General features: G+C 32.6%; 1 protein-coding gene across 1 annotated transcript; it reads right to left on the bottom strand.

Moving 5' to 3' along the window:
- Positions 1-1,035: 1,035 nt before the first annotated feature.
- On the bottom strand, positions 1,036-20,530 carry LOC127845892 (GTP-binding protein REM 1-like). Its single transcript, XM_052377068.1, has 6 exons — positions 20,494-20,530; positions 17,547-17,685; positions 6,817-7,028; positions 4,301-4,395; positions 2,877-3,048; positions 1,036-1,271 (listed from the first exon to the last, which is right to left on the bottom strand). Exons 1-6 carry the CDS (start codon positions 20,528-20,530, stop codon positions 1,036-1,038), a joined length of 891 nt encoding a protein of 296 aa, XP_052233028.1.
- Between the last annotated feature and the right edge of the window lie 2,276 nt (positions 20,531-22,806).

The raw sequence follows: 22,806 nt of genomic DNA on the forward strand, positions 1-22,806 counted from the left end.
AAGTTATTTGATTCAATTGTATAGCATAATCTGTCTGTACCACTGTTTATTGAATGAAGTCACAATTTGTAATATTTGAATGCATTGTTGTTTTACAAATTGTCATGTCACTAGAGTAACAAACCATTAATGCGCAGGAAAATGATGAAAAATGCGACGAACGAGTGAATTAAAATTATATATAATTTATGGACTTGCATTACTTGATTTAATCAGTTAAAGCTGCTAAAAATGCAAATAATATATTGACAATTTGTATTTACATTTTAAATCTATTTGAAAGTAATCACTGTTAGGTGCATCGGCAGAAGGTATTTACAGCGATAGTCCGAAGTAACTAGTTGATATGACTGAGAAGGAAGCAAAAACCAACCCACTAGAACTTTGTATGTATTCAGAGGTTAGTTTTCGCGTGTCATTACCCACATTTCGGATTGATGGATTAGCAACTGCAAATAATAAAAACAATGGAGCGAGCTAATAAACGTCGTTTGTCCCAAAGAAGGACTGTATCATAGAACAGCAATTTACGTACACAATGATTAATAGAAAATACATAAAAACTATTCTTAAATGATATGCATGCTTTTAAATAGTTCAACGTCATGAGCTGTTGAAAGCATATAAATTACATTCACATTTAACATGTTATTACATTCGTTATGAAGTCGATAATAACACAGTAAAATGGTTCTTTTTTAATTTTACACGTTATAAATTGACAAAATTAAAAGTGTTTTAACATAAGCATACATAATAACCTCGCCAAAGTATTTTTTAACAATGGAAACTTTTTGTATAATTATTACATAAACCTTGATGCGAAATTCTCAAATCGTTCAATGACGGCGATTCATCTGGCCATTAGTCATAATTCATGAGTCACATATAAAAGGATCCCATGGGCTTTACGTGTCCAAGTTATTTTTTTGCTACAAGCGTATATCTTTTTGAGCGTTGTGCACACAATTGTGTCCGTTAGTTTCAAGTTAAAAGCATATCTTGAATCAATTTTAAATATTACCACTGCATGTGTCAAATGTAAAGATTTCCGCTTGACTTGAATATGAGCTCCTTCTTGAATATTTTTTTGAGAATTGATATGCTAGTCGAGGCACATCCCGTGGGTGCATTGCCGGTTTCGACTTCAGCCTCGTTACGAATACGTAGTTGCTTTACAACGCCTACCAGCAGTTCATCGACGTGTACGTTCAACACCACTGAAGTCTCAATAAATTTACAGTCGTATGTCACGGCAACAGCTTTGGCCTCTAAATATAATAAACAAGCAACTAAGCTTTAAGAATTGTAAAGTGAAACACATCACACTATTTCAATCGACATATATTTCGGTTCAGGCAAGTTAAAATACTGTTTTGGCTTAGGTAATAACACAAACGGTATAGTCTATCAATGGGTATAACGTCTAAGTTTTTTCACACTTTTAATCGCAAAGAAAAATCTCTGTTTAGGTTGACTACTATGTGTTTGCGTTAAATCAATATTAGTAATTAAACTATTTTGGGATAATAGCAGCAATAAATATTTTAACGAACAACATGTAGCTGTCATAACTCATGCACCACTATATAAGGCATGTTTGTCTAATGCATAATTATTTTAACGATATCCGATTCGTTAATTATAACACTTGCTTAACGAACAGTACACGCAATTTTGTGGTATATTGGAAATTCGTTTAATAACAGACTTGCAAACAGTTGCACAAAATACAGATCTTAATATTACGATATTGAATTTTTCGTACTTGTTTATTTTCTAGCTTTATGAATCAGCATTCTTACAAATGTAAGCACTTACACTGTTATTATTATATTTAGGCCCTATATATGTTCTGACTTTACGAACAAATTCTTGTGGCGCTCAAAAGTGCAAGCAAGTTGAATATAAGTTATTTTAAACCCCTGTTTAAAACTTTTCTGAGTTATAGCTCTGCAGAGCAATAAGTGCTCGAGGTCCGACATCCATCAGCGTGCGATGTGCGGTGTGTGGCGTTAAGTGTTTGGTGTGCGTCGCGTCTTCACTCTCGAGGTCGCTTCTTATCAAATATTGATGAAATTTGGAAGAACACATACACTAACCATTATATTTGCAAAACATCGCTACATTTGCTATTCAATCTTGTTGAAGCTTAGCGGAATGTTTATTTTTGTTTAAATATTCTAACCGAATTCAGTTATTGGCTACGTGCGTCTAGAACAAAGTCAACAGTTGAAATCATAGAAAACCTTGTTACCACTCTAGAGGCCGCATTTATGACTTAATCTTGAAACATTTTTGTCAGAATGTTTATCTCAACATTTTCTACCGAATCTGAGCTTCCTGCGTCTCAAACTCAGATTTTTTTTACTGTTCCAGATGCCACATTTATAATTTAATCTTGATGACACTGGTTCAAAATGTTTATTTGACAATATCTAGGTCAGGTTTGAACATGGAAACTATGCTACCAGGCAAAATCTGTGAACACACAAGATTATCAGTATATCATCTATAAACAAAATGTTTGAATACAGCTTGATGAAACCAGTATTTAATGTTTATCTTTACAATGTCAATGCTTAGTCTGGGACACGTGCGTTTACTAAACTAGGTAAACTTGGTTAACTCTCAAACACTCTATAGGCTACATGTATAATATTGTTTTATGAACTCTGATCTAAATATCTATCTTAACAAGATAAAGGCCTTATTTTAATCTAGGTCAAAAGGGGTCAAACTCTAGATCGCCAGGTCGCCGGGTCAAGTAAACTACAATAAACTACTCAAGCGAACGCTAAAAGGTCATCGTCACCAGTTAGTTTTATCGCGTGACACAATTTATGTCACAATATTTGTATTAACACAATATATACCTTCTGTTGTCACACTTCTTGATCGCACGAGGTCGGACTTATTTCCATCAAAAATAATGATTTGATGGCGATGCTGTTTCTGACGTAATGTAAACAGAATGTTGACCGCTCGGTCAAACGACGGTCTGTCATCACAGGCGTAAACAATGATATAGACCATAACGGCGTCGTCCTAAAAATGGTAACACAATAAGTTGATATGAACTAAATATATATGCATTATTTTAAAATAAACGTTCTATGTTGTTTAAGAATGTGACATGAACCAGTTGCCTTGCATTTTACGTTTCGATGCAGTGACTCAAGCGTCTTAGTTTTTTTTATTCTATATATTAAAGGTACATGGACAATTGACTTAAAATTAATAATATCGAATTAAAACAATTTATTTCCTTAAACTGTTTCAGGCGTTTTAATTATTATATGAAAACCATTTTATATATATAATATGAAATGAATTAATGATCGCGAAGCGTGATGTATGTCTTTACACCAAATCCTGTAATTGACAATGCGCAAATCAGTCGTTCTGCCTGTCATAATGTTACACTTAACGTAAATGCTAGTGCTGAAAAGTCGTTTTACTTCAGTATATACTACACGTTCAGCCTTCAATATCAGTAACAAAAGGATCAATATAATATAACGTTATAAATGTCACAGTTCATGCCTATATATATAAAAATGAAAAAACAAATTGATAGCAAAAAATAACTTTTTTTTTTTGTCGTGGAGTACTAAACCATACAAGTTTTACTTCAGTGATTAAAATTTACATTAACATACGCATTAAGTAAATCGTAGCTTGTGGAAAGCAATAAGTTTTACAATTTAAGTATTTTATACAATTGAACAAGTGATTAAAAAAACACCGATGTTTGTTCTTGTGTATGAATGAACATCAAGCAAAAACAGGCGAATAGTTTTAACAGTTTGTGGCTTTTTCAGTATACGTCGGTAAAGGTTCTCCCCAGGATTTACCAATTCTATGCTACGAACACAGCCCGTAGAATTCTTACGCAAGCACTTAATAAACTACGAGCATCTTCACGGAGCTCATGTATCATGAACTTTGGTATGTAAGTGAAGTAATATGGTTGAAGCGATATAAATGTTATTACTACCAATTTATCAATTAAATATCATGAGCATGACCATGTATTCAATTAAAAGCTGTCAGCTCAAACTGACAAAATCCATGGTTGAAGTTATATTAAGTGTTTACCAAATAGTAAATAGTTGATATATTTGGTCGTGGCACACTGGCTTCACACGATAAATAGTTTTGCAAGTAGTTAATCCATTTCTTAAATGAATTACTCGGTAAGTATGCACACACAATGGACCATTGGGAAACGTATAGCAAGTTTACCGCGAATGGGATTCACACATATTTGTGGATATCAACGTTAAAATATAATAACACTTACCAAATAATCTATGTCTGGTCGTTCAAGAAATGACAGCACAGTTTCCTCGCCATTGAGTAATACATTTACCATCTTTTCCGCCTCTCCATCTACAAGAAGATGAATAAAATTGCTGTCTGTCTTGTTATCGTGCTATTTGATCCTATACAAATCCGATTTGTCAAAGGCATGAACTTTTTTGAAGAGCAGACATAACACTTGGAGATCAATCCTATATGTATTAAAAGGAAAAATATTTAGGAACCAGCTGTGGATATACTTTTAGTAACCAACAAAGCTTTTTTATTAGGCTGCTTACCATATTTAAATACAATTCAGGCTCCAAGACAATTACTTTTATAGTTCAAAATGAGTTGAATTAATATATCAGTCTTTGTGGCTACTTACAGAGCTTATTTTTTAAGTATTTCTTTTTCTCTTTCTATAGCCTAACGTATACGTTCACAAATAAACTGTTGCTGCATGAAGAAAACCTATTATTTCAAACGTATCAGTCGTGGAATGATTTCGATGTTCAAGCAAATGTAATATCAAAAAAATAATTGAATGTCAAATTAAGTAATGATAACCATATTTATTTAATGCGCTTGGAGCGATTAGTCGAAATCAAATATTAATGATCAAGTAGGAAACTATAATGGCGTTGAACAATTATTAGTTTATGTTATTATTTAATGAGCTCCGAATATAGTTCAATAACACCCGTGGCGTCATGTCCATATTGTATTTACGCACAATGATCAGCATTAGATATGACAATGTTTGATCACCAAGATAATTGTACTTTGTGTATCGATATTAGACAATGATACAGGTTTCGATTTTATTTGTCTGAAACTAGTGTATTATTCATGTTTTGTAGTCGATAGTCTTGAAAATGTTAAAATTGATATTGTTTGTGTATGTTTCATGACATGCTTTGCACAATTTAGTTGATGCAGTGGCAATTTTTAATGTACAACCCATACGGATACATACCATTTTTTCCTTAAATAACATACACACTTTCGTTTCGTGTCATAATATCGTGCTCCTTAGGAAATACATCCACGCACATTCACTCGTTACAAATATTGTATCAATACACTAAGTTATAGGAAATCAACACACCATTGTCGGAAATCATTACATATGATTATTTCGTTAATCGCCAGGAACTTATATAACTTATACATAGCATTATTAACCATCGAAAATGGGAATGACTGTTCTTTAGTTCTAATGTTTAAATGCATTTAAACCGGTTGAAACCCAAAATGATTTGTATTGACCGTTAACAAGTGGTGACCCTAGCTTCGCTCATCTTAGGTTTATTGTATGACTGTATACATTCTGCAGCATTGTAAACACAATAAGTTACGTGCAACAAATTAAAGACTAGATGATGTAAACACGATTTTTGTTCCTGATAATTTTCCTGTGATTTCATTATTTCTATATTTATTATTTCCGCAGTGAGGCAGCGCAAACCAATTATGGTAATAACAACGTTAATAACAATACGCATTGATTGATGTAAAAAGGGAAAATCACTTATATGCTCGTATTGCAAACATATATAAGAGAACAATTACGTTGGCTTTAGTTACAAACAATAATTACGAATTTATTTAATTGAAAACGCTTTTGAAATGACAAGCACGACCTGTGATTAGCACATATGATTGAAGTATTTATGCAAGCTTTAATAGTTGATTCCCTTCCTCCCTTCTATAACCTATATTACCCATTGACAGTAACAGAACATTTTGTATAATGTTAATGATAGTTTGCGGAGAGGTGGCCTTCTATGTAATTAAAGGGCAATCATTCGGTTATTGATTACAAATTTTTCTGAGAGCCCATGTCATTTTAACGATGATAGTCACCATCTTCGATTGACTTGTACTTTCGTTTATATATATATAGCCGGCATACGAGAGTTCTCAGTCTACTTTTTGTTTTAATCAGAGTACCTCGCGTATAAACATCTTTTCTTGAGATATGATTTTTTCCCTTGCGTGGATATTTCACTTGTATTTACAATGCATGATTGATTACTAAAAGTGGAACGATGCCAAAACACCACGTTACCAACACAATTACAATAATCTAGATTATATAACGCCCCTTATGCAAGCAAAAAGCGCATGCATATATGATCTGCGAAGTAAAGATGGTGTTATAGGATCGGCATACAATTATATATATATATATATATATATATATATATATATATATATATCATCCACATATATATTCGGTGTTTTATGTATCAAATAAATACGTTGAGAAGTTGGTGATAATCTCAATCTTTTACACGAATAGATAAGTAAATAAATACATAAAAAATAAATAAATGCAATTTATCTAATATGCGAATAAGAAACATTATTGCATACCGGCGCCAAACTTAACTTGTTTGACTAGTTCATTTCCATTTCAATATCAACAAGACCTCTCTTTCGCTTGAAATGTGTTCGCTATGCAGTATCTGCTTAATTGGGGAACACGTATTTATGTTTACATACCGGAACTTCTATTGAATCCACCTAAATATTCGGAAGTCATAAACTGCTGGTTAAGCGCAGTTTTACCGTATCCAGGTGCCCCAACTACTACCACGCGATGCACATATGCCACAGGACTCATCCTGGGAATATCACGTGACAAGGAACTCGGCGTACAAGATATGGGTGAAACAGGACCAATGTCTCCCTCAGAAGAACATATGCTGTTGATGCTACGTGAACGAAAAGACTCACTCCTATATATACCTGTTGAGTTTATCCCTCCGCAATATTGAAACCCGAGGTTTTGTTAGCGAATTTCTAGATGGCATGCTGCATGTTCTTGGCCTCATACCGTTTTCGGGTAGAGACATGTCTGAATGTTTATCTTTAGGTTTTTTAAACGAGCAGGCTCGTTTTCTGTACGTGGATTCGATGTTTAAATTGTTTTAGGAGCCATGCAATGGTCTCGGGCATCTGGAATGCTCCGGACTATATTTTGCCTCTTTTGGGAGATGAAGTATTATTTTAACTTAATCCAAGTCCATGTTTCAAAGTTTTGTCCAAACAATAATATTTTATAATGAACAAGTATGCAAATGCCTTGCAAATGACCTGAAATTAATGTATATGCACACCTTTTCGGTATATCATTAACATATCTGCCTTATCCGCATACGCAACTGTCTTATCAGTAAATCCTCAAATCCCTTTTTATAAACCAATCTGCACATGGTTTTTGGTCGCATAACGCCGTCGAACCATGCAACAAGTGTTTGTGAAGACCACTATATATGCATCTATCGGATACTGGATCAAACACGTTCTGTTGTAAAGATCTTGGTATTGGCTCTTATTTGACAACTGGTGCTTCATGTATGTAATGATATTGACTAGGAACTTACAATAATATAACGCGTCGAGTGCATTTTTTGCTGAGTTTTTCGTGCTTGTCTCTTTGCTTTTATTTAATTGTTGTGCATATGAAAGTGACACTGTATTTCATACCGTCTACGAAATGTTTGAAAATATTTCATGCAATTAATTATAAACAACTATTTAAATATATCATTGATGAATGTTTCTGTACTGTAGCCACTATGAACACGGGTATGTTCTATGGTTGTTGTCTCACACTTCAAGATTTGCTTACTAGTTTTTGACTCGCTGCATCAACAGACGTAACACAAGCAACATTTTAGCTCCGGTTAATTGCTTGGTTTAAAACATCAATACTCATGTCATTTAATCAATCAAACTATTTCTAATTGATCAAAATAATAAGTGATCTAGTCGCATATAGTACTACGCCATGTTTACTTGTAACTTGTAATTAAAAATACATTCGCAATTCTTGAATGGAGTCTCATTTTTCAAGATTTCAATTCGACTTTTGAATAATTACGCAATAATATATATTGGTTATTTACAGTTAGGTTAGACGTTTTATCGTTATACGGCTTATAGTTTATATATAAAATGAGAAAAATATTTATAGTTTTAAATACCTTATTCCCATTTGAATTTATAACAATTAGACGCAGGTTCAATTTGCATTATTTCGCATTGAATATTGGCGACACAAATTCCTCAGAGGGCTTAATGATCTGCATACTGCGCATGTTAAACGGAAATCTAGTGTCTGTTTCATTGTTTGATTTTCTTAAGTTACATAGCTAGTATATTAATGCATATGGAAAACATGCCTGCTTTATGTCTAAATGTTCTTACTGACTCGTTCGCATATGTTTATGTAAAATTGCCAATTTTAAATTCCCTTACATTTAACTGAATAATATCTGATTTGATACTATATAATAAATGTTATAGCAAATGTTCATGGTCGTGCGATAAAGGAAATATAATATTACGATTTCAAACTTACAAATGTTGACATCTTATTCATGAAATTACTATAACGGGCGCTATTGAAGCATTCATGTCTTGAATAAAATATTGTATACATATATTATATACAAAATAATATTTTCTTTAACTTAAACTTAATGTTAACTTAAACGTCTTATTTAGCGAACACAATGCATACACTGATTTTATATTGAATGCAAAGCAGATGTTATTAAAATGTGAACAGTATTAGAAGATTTAAACTAATGAATAGTTATTCTCTAAATAAATTGTTATATATACTTATTCGCGTGACATCCGTTAAATACAATGCAAAACTCAATCTTAAATACTCAACTTCCGTTCTTGATGAAAATGACTTATAAGTTAAATTAAACAAACTTCAACCTTCAGATTCATTGCGCTGACATTTCAAGAGTTTATTACACTGAAACAAACATTAACATCCACTTCTCAAAAGGCCCACTCACAAAATATTAGCCTAACACATTCATATTGTTAAGTCTTAGCACTCCTACATACATATTCCACCATAAAATCATTAATCTAATAATGTACGAGCAATTTTAAAAGAAGCCATAATTTTGCTATTGAAAAACATTTTTCAAATTCTAATACACGAACATGTATATGGTTGTGATGATGTTCGTTGCATTTCATTTAACAAGACCTGTCAATATAATGCAATTTAATATAATTACGGAAAAAGGTCACTGAATATAAATTACTTAAACCGCAGATATTCTCATTGAAATATCGAAACACTTTTTCCTCCATGAAATATATGGAACGCAAAATGATTTATTGGAAGACATAATGGAAACAAGAAAACGTTGTTTGACGAAAAAACATTTTGAGACACTAAAAGCTTTAAATCATTTACAGCTATGACCATAACCATTTTTTTTGTGAGCACACATCGCAGAGATCACGTTAATATTGTTTAAGCACCTTAAACATGTCTTTGTAACAAACTAAGCGTCAATAGAATAGAATGTCAGTCAATGTTATTTTCATAAAATATAAGCTGGAACATTTACCTTTTATTATTTTATTTACGTATACGCTACTTAGTCATAGTGTGCTGCGATCATACGATTTTGTAAACAGAAAATGTTTTTAAAATTGATTTTCCACTTCATAATTGATCAAAATGTTTTTTTAAGTTGGTGCATGTTTGATAGAATAAGATGGGAAACTGTAACTTGCATATAATACAGGCTCGTAGGTTAAAAGTTTTTTTACGGTTATAGTATTCGTTGTCATCTGGACGATAAAACTGGGGAAATGTTATGTCTGCTTAACTTTTTTATTAGAAAACTCATGCATGTCAGCAATAGGTCTGTCTTGTCCGGTAGTCTTTTATCTAAGGCAAATTAACAGTTGCCAAAAGCCGCTTTATAAAACAGCAATAGCAGTATGTGTCATTCACCTTTTTCCAAGACAATTATTGTTTATGTGTAACAGTTGTAATGAACAACACGCATGTAACATATTTTTGCGATGTATGCTTTGATTTACCATTTATCACGCATCAGAATCAGAATGTTAATGATAACATAAACATTTAATAACTGTATGGTAATAACTGTTGATAATTTCAATCGAACTTATTGCATACTTTCGTCCAATTAAGCTGTAATATGTGTATGTACAGTTTGTATTTTAAAGTGTCAGTGATTTGAACATCATATTTTAAAATATCAACATAATTGAAATTAATATAAATTAATTTACAGAAAATCAATTTTTAATTGTGTAACCTGGTAATAAAAACATTGGGATAAAATAACAAATGCACACATGCTAAGCATATATAGGCATTTTGAATATATATTGGACTAATATGCCGTATGTGTAATGCCATAAATACCGTGAATAATGCTATCGTTCTGTGCTTAAAGAGTGTAAGTAATCTTAGATTTACAAGAAAACTATATGAGTCATTATGTAAATATATTCATTTTAACGATGTATCTTATGTCATATATATTATTACAGATAAGTGCCGTTTCCAAGTGCTGCAATCTTCCAAGTTATTCCAGGACTGGTCCTCAGTCCGGCAACTTTTAGTACACGACAGTAATTATTACCAGATTGACCTTTAGCAGAGGCGGCTCCTAAATATGTCACATGTTATTATCTCAGCGTAATTGAACTGTGGTATATTTAAGGTTAGAAGACCGATAATCATAACGTTAAATGAAATAGTTACGTATGACCGCGCACTTTTCGATCGCAAATCCTTTGAAAGCACTAATCATAAAGTTCAATAACTCTAAATCTATGGAAACAAGAGTTATTTTTTGTGAACTAGCCACCAATTTACTTTAATTGACATATGTTTAATTTTCCAGGTATTAAAATATACAAATTTAAGTGAGGATGTGTAAGTTAAAAAAGCAGCATAACTTATGTAATAAAGAACATGTAATTGAAGACAAGCCCCTCACATGCTCTGCCAATAATGTTTAGAATTATATTGGTCGGTAATTGTTAACAATTGTAGGGTCACAAATATTGGCATCTTACAGTTTGATGGAAAGGTATCTTAACGTAGAGAACTATTAAACAGAGAGCGCAGTTTGATAAACCATTAGTCAAGTACTTCACTGGGTATTCGACTATTTATTGAAACCAGATACTTTTCCCCAAGGGCAATCCGTTGAGCACACGCTGCACTTCGTGTTGTTGAAATGCGAGATTCTTGAAGTGATGTTTATGGTTTGTGTATCACACATTGGTCAAGGTTTTACTGTGTTATTAAAAAGTATCGTAAATATTTGCTTTCTCGTTCGCATCATCAATTATCTCGTTGTCATCTTGTATTTGGGGTATGGAGGAGTTCACGGATGGTTTAATACCATGTATACGAGTTAAATTACATTGTGCATGATTGTCAATAATAAAAATATGCAGTCCATCAGAGCAAAGGACTTATATGAATCGTACAGTGAATGCGATACGCACTTGCAAATTACATCGCTTTACAATATAAATTGTGATTTTCAGTGAGAGTTCATATTGTTTTAGATTGTGTGACATTAGACTTTACTTGCAAAATGATTATTCTCCTAATCACGGCTCAATAAATTCCATATTTTGACACATTGTTTCTTAAGTAATGATGTGTTGTGCCGTGTGTGTTTGGCATGTATAAACATGCCACAAATAATGCACACTATGCTGTTAATTAAACATTAAATGCTGCTGAAGTTACGTTTTCTTTAATATATACCAACAATATTTAAGGGCTGGGTTACTTTTGATAAAATGACTGTTGCTGTAAAAAATGACAATTTTAACAACAATATTTTCGGTATGCAACGGATGCATAACAGTGCTATATGTTTGCTATAAATAAAACGTTTCAAACCAATAAAGGACTACGTAAAATGGAATTTAGTGTGAAGGACACGAAACCTTGACTGAAATTAATTTTGTACGAATGTACGATTGAAACGCATTAAGTTTTACACATTTAGATGAATGTTATTCTTGAATACTTACAGCTTGTGTCGTAAATATATGCTTTACAATTTGTATTACCTACAAAACAAACGGTAAAGCGTAAAGTATATAAAAATAAGGAACACCGTTCGTATCACACAGTCTCAAAAATTTAATAAATGTTCTCTTAAAATCGAAATTTCATGCAATAACAGTTTAATGATTAGACAATTATAACCATAAACGTTTACCTTTCTTAAAAAATTTTTAATATCTTATTTATAGTTAGATGTATTATATGAGTCATGTAAAAAGAATGCACTTTGCCGTTTTATTTTTTAGAGTTTGTCCATACAAACCTACAATTCATGAAAGTCAATATAGCAATACGCAACATTTACCGTTTTGAATTTCTTAAATCATCATTCAAGAGGTAAGCGACGGGCCGCATTGTTGAATACATAAGTCGAGATAAAACAAGTATTGTCGATTCAGTAAGTAAGGAGCACATAAAATGATTTTAGTATTCAATGTATGTTCTTTTATTGTTTCATTGTCATATCGCTGGTTAGCTCCAGTACACTTCTTATCACTATTAATCTTGAATCATTTATAAAGTAGCAATTGCTTTATTCGGATAAGGTGTATTACAATAAAGGAACGTTTTGATCAGTTTTACCAATTATACACACTAAGCCTTTAATAATGTCTACTTTTTGTCTCAATTTAAACATAAGAAACCTTCCAATTCCCGGGTTCGCATAGATTTTTCCATATTAGTTTCATAAATACAAGTTTGAGCTATCGTGACATTGACAATTACAATACCATATGTATAAAACATAATCCAAACATTAATTATCCAAGGCATCAAATAAAGCCTGATAATAAGATTTTATACCATTAACATCAACCGTAATATTCTATAAATACTAAATACCTTTAATAACTCAGTAATTAGTTGGTAAGCTTCTACTGATAATACACAAATCGTGATGAACTATCTTGATTAAGAACGGGAATATTCATTGGGTTCAGTCGCGGACCGGATATTAAGAGACAGGCGGAAATATTGAAATTGATACTTTCCAATTATTATGTTGATAAATCTCATTTGCATATTCCAATTAATATCCATTCATTAAGACAGTGTTCGTCGTAGTTTTTGATGAATCCTAGTTAAGTAGCATCGATTCGTATCACGAAATGGAAAATTTACCGCCCTTTCCTGAGACTGTTTAACTATTGATTAGCCTATGTTCCATTTATAGCTTTATAATCTAACATGTTATAGTTTGCAACCATTTACAACAGTAAAGCATTAGGATGGTTTCCTTTATATGTCCTTACAAATCGTGGGTCTTCACTAATGACAGCATAACACGTTTGACGCATTGAAAGCTTTATTCAGGCAAAAGGTGCATGTGAAATAATTTGCAATAATCCAAATTGCAACTTCTGAAGGATTTTTCAATGTAAACTCGCCGATGCAATCAAGGTAAAACTTTAGTCGTTAATATGCCCTACATAAAATATTTTCATATATATCAACGCAGCCTTATCTTAATAATATCCGTAATTCACAAATCCAAACAACTTACGTGCGCTGGTGTGCTAGTAAAATATTAATATTAATCAAAGTTTCAAATACGTCAGCGGTTCATGGAAATGAAACTGTTTTCCAAAGCAAAACACCTTGTATTCTGAATTTGAAATATGCGTCAATATATATATTCCTTTATTCTAAAATAAATCGTTATTCCTACGAAATCTTTCGCTGTATAGATCTCGTCATCTTATCAGAATGATACATCTACTATCTTCTCGAATGGCGTTCAAGCGATTGAATCAACAGTTCAAAATTTTAGCTATAAATGTGATAACGCTTTTAATTAAGTGTCTGTTATGGCCATTTATCCATAAAATACTCGCAAATTGTCGATGGAAACATATATTTTGTTTGATACCATGTATTAGGATGATTGAAATCGATTGTATACACTAACATGGAAATAGTTCGTAAATGACATTTGCCTTTACGAAGAAAAACTTTTAGATGTAAGTATGTAATAATTAATAACGTTTGAGAACAATTATATTAACGTAAATTTGTAACAAAATAATGTGTTAGATTTGTGCTTAAATAGAAACCGTTAGTTTATTTTCTAGAATATGTCCAAACTTTCAACCATACCAACACAGAATGTTTCGTACAAAGTTGTAAAAAAAGTTGTATAATGGAAAACACAACAGCAAAGGCCTTTTAATCCCACTGCGATATAAATTTGATTACTTTTCGAATTTTATGTTAATGCAAGTGTATAAAGATGTTAACTCTGGTGTAAGTATAGTTAACGACGTGTCCGCAAAACACTGATATTGAGTATTCACTAGTTTCTGTTCGCGGTTTCTTCGTATTTAACAACTTAAGTTCGTTTGTAGCCGCCACCTTTCCCCGGCATGCTCAGACGATGTAAGCGGTTTATCAGTAGGTGAACTTAATGTCAGTAAATGCCATCACCCTTCTTAAATCAGACGTATTGAAATAATTTCTGAAGAGAGTATTTTATGGCCAAGGCCAACACACGTAACGTTAACTCAATCGTACATAACATAATTGAATTTATCCCAGCAACTTAGCAACTAAACTAATACGGTCTCGTTTCGTTTTGATCTCTGTAGAGAGTATTAGAAGATGTACGAGTAGAATAAAATACGAATGTCCATCATGTGCCCATAATGCAATGTCTGTGCGTACCTTTTTCTATTTATGTGCATACCTATGTATTTCATATATAACATTAGTGGCATTAGTGTTGTTATAAAGCGTTTACGTTCAAATTCGTTTAAATGAAACAATGAATACATAATTTAGAATGTTCTTTGAAATGGAGAACCAGATGGAAAGAAAATGTAATGTAAAGAAAGAACACTTGTGTGTTTATGCAGTTTGTATCGCATATATATTGCACATATAAACAACATTACATTACAACGATTACATGTGCCATATCGTATACATTTAAATTATAGTTATGTATCTTTGTTCTCTTATTTAAGAATGAGTTATTCATCATACCATTATGGTATATACTCATACGGATCAATTTGATATTTACATTGAATAATGCTCGGAGGCTGCCATTGTGGAGATAATTAGGCCGCGGGCTAACAACACTACGGGACTACGTGAACATATCGTAGGTCGCTAAAATCCAACCAGCTGAGATAACGTTAAATTGCATCGACTGTGACATGTTAAACTTGTTGGATGAACCACAGCATCCAGACACACTGAGGTTGCTACCAAAACACGGGCCACAACCACAAACCTTAAATTTGATGAACCACAGCATCCACACAAACATTTATTGTTAAAATTGGATGAACCAAAGCATCCACACATACTTTTAAATTGGATGTACCACAGCATCCACACATATATTTACTTTCAAATTGGATAAACCACAGCATCCATACATACTTTTAAATTGGATGAACCACAGCATCCACAGATACCTTCACAGTTAAATTGGATGAACCACGGCATCCTATACAACGGACATAATCAAAATAAACCTGAACAAAATACCTAGAATATCTGTAGCCACCACTTCACTGTCGAGAATGAGGAATTGTGCCCCATCAATAGATCATTGTCGGCCAAAGATATTACAAAATGAATTTTGGTTTGAACGAAACATAAAATATGTTCATCAATTGTACGACTACAGAATAAACGACTTCTATTCTTTTAATAACTTATGCTACATATTCGGAATACCCACAAGTAATTTCCCTATGTACTACACATTGATCAAAAGTATACCCATATATATTAAAGCTGTTACCAACACAAATAACACACCATTCGTAGAAAACATTGTTGCAAGACAAAACAAAACGAACACAATATTTTACACCCTTCAAATAAAATAACCCTGCTGAAATCTCTATATCTGAAACTAAATGGCAACGCCTTCTTGGAGAAAAATAATTTAATTGGAAACAAATATTCGTCATGACATATAAATCAACCACTGAGAGCACACTGAGAAATTTTCAATATAAATACATCCAGAGAATCATAGCTTCAAATAAATATCCTTTTAAGTGCATCCTATCGAACACAAATCTTATGGGATATGTGTAGTGAACATATTGAAACGATATTACACCTTTCCTAGGAGTGTAGACATATTTAATCTCTATGGAATTAATTGACAACCTTTCTAGAGAAACAACAATTAAATGATAAACTATCTCTCGTAGACATCAGTTCATATTAATGAAATAATTTATATTCAGCATGAAATACAGAAATCAAAAACCTACAATGAACTGTTTTATCAATTATTTTAAACTGAAGATTCAAATAGAAAAAAAATAGTCTTAAACAATGATACATTTTATATATTTGAACAAAAATGGAAACACATTAAACCACAAACTTTCATAAACATGTCCAGCATGTTTTCTACCCATTTTATGTAGCTCATCCTAACTCATAATTATTTTGTCGTTTTTTTTCCTTAAAACATCTATCACAAACAACCAAAGAAAAAATACATATTAACCTTTTTTTAATCAAAAGAAAACCACAAGGTCACAAAAGTAGATATTAGCATATATTGTATATCATTTTTGAACATTACTGCTGTTATATGGTATCACCATGTTTTATGATCATATACATGTAAACATTGTATGTCTTATTTTAAATAAAAATAATAATTAAAAAAAATTATAAAATAATAATAAAATGAATTTTATGTGATAAATTTTCCCTACATAAATTCGTGCCTAGTAAAAATATGTATCCGTTTTCTCAGCCGCTTGAATTTTTTCCTGCGACGAAGAGAAAGTGTGATATTATTAAATTAATACTCACGAACTTAATATTTGTAAATAATGTTTTTTTGCTTTTTGAGTTGCATTATGTGCTTAAAATATATTACATCTTGGTATCAAATTGTGTGTTTTGTTGAATCTGATTCGATTTTACTAAAAATGATTACTTTATAGTTGCTTCCGAAAAATATGACCATTCTCCGCCGCGCGTGACAGCTTTATTTCAGCACTGCCAAATTAGAGGACAATTTATTCCACAGTGGCTTATTTCGACAATGCATGTCTGATGTTGGGATAAAAATATTGCCATATCAATGTTAATATATATTGGAATGTCAATGTGAATATATAGTAGAATGGCAATGTGAGTATATATTGGAATGTGAATGATTATAAAGAACAAATTAATGAATAGGCCAGATCATTATTGAGTGTAGAACTTTCTTAACACGATACAAGTCAACAGGCACCCGTTCGTCACTATTTTTGTCTGCTCAGTCACATAATTATCCGTTGTAAGTGATAACACAATCTATTGTCCGCCACAAGGTTGTCCTCTTGACGAATCCATCTGTAGTAACCGAGGCAGCCTGCTTGTCTTGCTCCCAACCTGTAGGCTCGGTGTATTGGAGACAGAGCCACCCATGGTGCGGCATTTGTTGTGCTCTGGCCACAGTGAACTGGACACCATCGCATACTGCATAAGCCGATCCCGTGCTTCTGAAATGGATCGAGAGGCCGGCAGCAAAGCAGTACCAAATCACTAAAAATGTCCTACATGTAATGAGGCACACATTTTATAAATTAAGTTCAGAGACAATAGGCATTTTCAGCAAGTGCACTTATATTGTGATACTTTGATGCAGTTTCAGGGGTGGGAGGGTGGGGCAAATTTTCAGAAAGTTTTAATGACTGAAAACGTAAAAAGACCGGAAAAGGAAGTCTACCTTTTGGAATGGTTTAAATTGTGTACAAATACTATAACTATTGATGCGAGTAAAAAATAGACACGCAATCTAAAAACTTATGCGACTGGTTCCTCATTGGTTCAAAATGATTAATGTGCGATTTGCAAACATAACTAACCAGTCTCGTATATTGCCCGGATGAAAACAACAACAGAATTTACTTTCGAAATAAGTATAGTTTATGATTATTGTATCATAACGAGTATTATTGTTTAAGTGTTAGCTTGTGGAACAACTTACGAAAAGTTAAAAAATATACTGGACCTAGTTGAACAACGCACAATAATCGTTTTAGAATATTATATCGTTAGTTCAAACATTGTTTCAAAAAAGTCGGGAGTTTTAGATAATGATTTTGAGATACATGTACTTATTTAATAGTTTTCTTATCTACCCATACCTATAATTAATACTTAAAAATTCAGTTACAACGTGAAAATGATTATACAGACAACATGTATATCTATAATTGTACACTATTTACAGTATCAAAGTTCTTTACTGATAAAACTCAACCAACATCATATTGACATGCCTTTTCGAAGTAACATATACGTTAGATATAAATCAACAGTGTATGATTAAATTAGTAAAAAACTAAAATTATGTTTCCGAAGCAATACTTTTGCTTGTCATGAGTTGTTACTCTTACGTCTGATTACTTACGAAACTTTCATACTCGCGTTTTTCTAGATTAAATAATATTATACACCTGAAAATTAGCAATTGCTAGCAGCGGTATGTGGTGAAACAAAACATGTCAGATGCACTCACGAAAATAAATTGAAATATCACAGGGTTGCTTTTTTTCTGAGGAGAAAAGCCAGATTTCTTCATTCATCATCGAATTACTACCCCTATGACAAACACATTGTTGTGATGCAGCACTCTGGTAAATATCAAACAATACTTGTATTAGGGTTTATACATGCAGCAATACAGGCACACAAGGGTCAAACCGTGATATGAAAAAATGGAATTAAAAGGTACTAAACGTTGATTTGTTGATAGCTTATCTCCTTGGATAAATGTAAAATATATGCAATGGTAACTGAGGTTTCCCGTGGGAAAAGAGATATCTGACATGTCCTGTCCACTTAGATTTAACAATTATATTAGAAAAAAATATAAGGTATTGTTATGTATTCAAATAGAAAGTGTAATCTAACGTTAAGAAATGAACTTATTTTTCTCAACCATATCTATTTCGAAAACAACGTTTGGTGATACAGTTATGTTGAATTATATCTACTGTTATGTTGAATTATAGCTATTGTATCACCAAACACTTAAAGGGTTAAGACAGCAACACAGAAAAGATTTGCACATACCTTAAACTCGACACATGTCGTTTATTTAAATAACATTAAACTTGCCAATTTCATACTCAGTGGAACAGAATCTCTTAGATATTCAAAAACGTACAATGCAGGTCAAATAAACTCAACACGATACAGCTTCAAGAACTAGTGAGAAGTACAACAACTTAATCAAGGATGTTAAATTTGGAATATTTAGTTTAAGACCACGAGTCCACAAACACCCAAAGGAATAATTATGCTTTCTTTAAAAGGGTAAATTCAAGTCCATGCTGATTGAGACAAGGATAACGTCTGGATACCATTACCACGAGTCCACAAACCCTCAATGAATAATTATGCTTCCTTTAAAAGGGTTAATACAAGTTCATGATGAAATTTTATATAATGAATTGAATAAACCACTGCTTATATTGCATAAGATTGGAGGAAGAGGTGAGTTTTCAGTGCCTTTTTGAATGAATTCAGTGTTAAAGAACCTCGAATGTTTTATGGAAGTGAGTCCAGGAGTTTGGAAGCAGCGTACATGAAACTTTGCTCCCCTAATGATACGGATGCGATCTTCGATGGAATCACTAATGAAGTCGCTTCGTTCGATGATCTTAAGTTTCGCTTTGGTTCGTAGACCTCAAGTAGGTTTTTCAGATATACAGGCGATTGTCCATTTAAGGCTTTGAACGCATTGGTAAGTATTTTGAGATGGATTTTTTTTTCTACTGGGAGCCGGTGTGATTCTTTTAGGATCGGTGTTATGTGTTATATTACGTACACAAGAACAATATAATATGCAAAAGTGGAAAGTCAATGGTCGATAAACACTACATCATTTGTATTCCTGTCAAACATTAAGCACGAAACGTTGAAAAAACATGGTATGCAAAATTCATGAGTTTGCAGCTTAAATCAATATACAGATTTATGTTGTGTTTTAGTTTCTTGAAATACCAGATGCTATTCTTCTTAAAAAATGCTTTTAACAAATTTTAAATTCAGCATAAATGCACATTATAATTTCTCCTTTCACCTAGGAACTACACAGTACTCGAAGGAAAGTCTATATCGATATTCGGAAAGTGATTGCACTTTGTTTAAAAATATAAAATAATACAATCCATAATAATCTTCACTCTACAACTCGATAGATGCGTGATGCTTGCGTTTCAATTCAAACTGAAGCTGTAGAATTTCGTAGTTTTATTTTCCTTTTTCGACTGCTTACATAATATCATTTTCCTACTTACCATTTTCGTTTCCTCGTTGAGGGACTTGGAAAGCCATTGTTAGACACACATTTTCTCAAAAGCAATACTTAATGCTTTAGCTACTTACGTCAATAGAGCGCGTATGTACTTTTATGTGACAGTGTTTTGAATCAGCAATCGGATCTGGAAAAGAACGCTCCGTGACAAAAACTGAATTCGTCTAAAGATCTTAAATTAACTTCTATATGTTAGTCTCATTAACTTGTACAGAAAGTTTCTCCATTGGAAAGTTTTTATTTTTATCAAGATACCATCAAACTCAAAATAACATCAAAATGGGAATGTTCAACATAAATAAATATTAACAAGAATCTATTCGATCTAACGAAGGATTTAATGTCTCGTTGGCGAATATAAATGCCGTTCTATCGAAACATAAAACCTTTCTGTGTAAAAGTTGTGTACTAGAAATGACATTCAGGTGAAAAGGTCATATGGGATGCTTTATGTTCTAGTTAAAATTTTAATGAATATTTTCTTGAAGAATTTAGTTTATTTACAAGTGTGGTAGTTTTGAGCAATATGGTTCATGGAACTGAAATAAAAACATAAACTATTTAAGTTTTGAGCAATATGGTTTAATAAACTTAAATAAAAACATAAACTTAAAAAAATCATAAAAAGATAAAAAATGCTAACACAAAGGTCGGTGAGTGTTTTAAATATACTTGAAAAATAATACACGTAAAACACTCTTCTTTGAAACGGCGGCATTTGGAAAGCAAACACATTATTTCGCAGAGAAACAGCGGTTATAATATGATCGCTTGAATATACGTTACTCAAGAGAAAATATTTTGTTTCAAATTGCGAACACGGTATATCAATGTTATAGAGAATACTAGGTCGGTGCCGAATAAAGCAAAGTTTATTTTGCGAGGCTTAGAAATTCTGAACCACGAGCCTTGGCGAGTGGCTCAGATTTTTGTTCCGAGCAAAATAAACTTTGCTTTATTCGGCGCCGATATAGTATTCGATTTATCCAATCAATGTTCTTAGTCGTAAATTATTTCTTTAAAAATAGAATAGGAAAATCGAACTACACGGAAATCTCCAAGTTATTTTAAGCAAACATTGTTTCATTATTTTAATCGTGCCGAGCCTAATACATTACAAAAAGATCAGTAACTAACCTGTTTTTCTGTTAATCATACCTCTACGTTCCCGACTTTTAAGAAATAATGAAAAAAAAACACACACTAAACAACTGCAGCTTTAGCGTGAAAGAACATGCATTGTGTCATATGACGTGTTAATAATGACGTCACGAATACGCGCACTTAATATTTGTTAATAATATTTTTTTTACTTTGTGTTGCATTTTGTGTTTAAAATATATTACATCTTGGTATCAAATTGTTTGTTTTGTTGAATCTGAATCAGCTCTGCCAAAAAAGAGGACAATTTATTCCACAGTGGTTTATTTCGACAATGCACGTCTGATGTTGGGATAAAATATATTGGCATATCAATGTTAATATATATTGGAATGTCAATGTGAATATGAAGTAGAATGGCAATGTGAATATATATTGGAAAGAGAATGTTTACAAAAAACAAATTAATGAATAGGCCAGATAATTATTGAGTGTAGAACTTTCTTAACACGATACATGTCAACAGGCACCCGTTCGTCACTATTTTTGTCTGCTCAGTCACATAATTATCCTTTTGTAAGTGATAGCACAATCTTTTGTACGCCACAAGGTTGTCCTCTTGACGAATCCATCTGTAGTAACCGAGGCAGCCTAATTGTCTTGCTCCCAACCTGTAGGCTCGGTGAATTGGAGACCGTGCCACCCATGGTGCGGCATTTGTTGTGCTCTGGCCACAGTGAACTGGACACCATCGCATACTGCATAAGCCGATCCCGTGCTTCTGAAATGGATCGAGAGGCCGGCAGCAAAGGAGTACCAAATCACTAAAAATGTCCTACATGTAATGAGGCACATATATTATAGATTAAGTACAGAGACATTATGCATTTTCAGCAAGTGCACTTATATTGTGATACTTTGATGCAGTTTCAGGGGTGGGAGGGGGGGGGGCAAATTTTCAGAAATTTTTTATGACGGAAAACAACGTAATATGACCGGAAAAGGAAGTCAACCTTTTGGAATGGTTTAAATTGTGTACAAATACTATAACTATTGATGCGAGTAAAACATAGACACGCACTCTAAAAACTTATGCGACTGGTTCCTCATTGGTTCAAAATGATTAATGTGCGATTTGCAAACATTACTAACCAGTCTTGTATATTGCCCCGATGAAAACAACAACATAATTTAC

This window comes from Dreissena polymorpha, chromosome 9, assembly GCF_020536995.1.
Source record: "Dreissena polymorpha isolate Duluth1 chromosome 9, UMN_Dpol_1.0, whole genome shotgun sequence".
NCBI lineage: Eukaryota > Metazoa > Mollusca > Bivalvia > Myida > Dreissenidae > Dreissena > Dreissena polymorpha.

Coding starts and splice junctions, on each gene's coding strand:
- LOC127845892 (XM_052377068.1), bottom strand. CDS start 20,530: ATGGCTTTCCAAGTCCCTCAACGAGGAAACGAAAATG. Junction 4,396..6,816: donor TGGATTCAATAGAAGTTCCG/GTATGTAAACAT, acceptor ATCTTCTTGTAG/ATGGAGAGGCGGAAAAGATG. Junction 3,049..4,300: donor ACATAGATTATTTGGTAAGT/GTTATTATATTT, acceptor TACCATTTTTAG/GACGACGCCGTTATGGTCTA.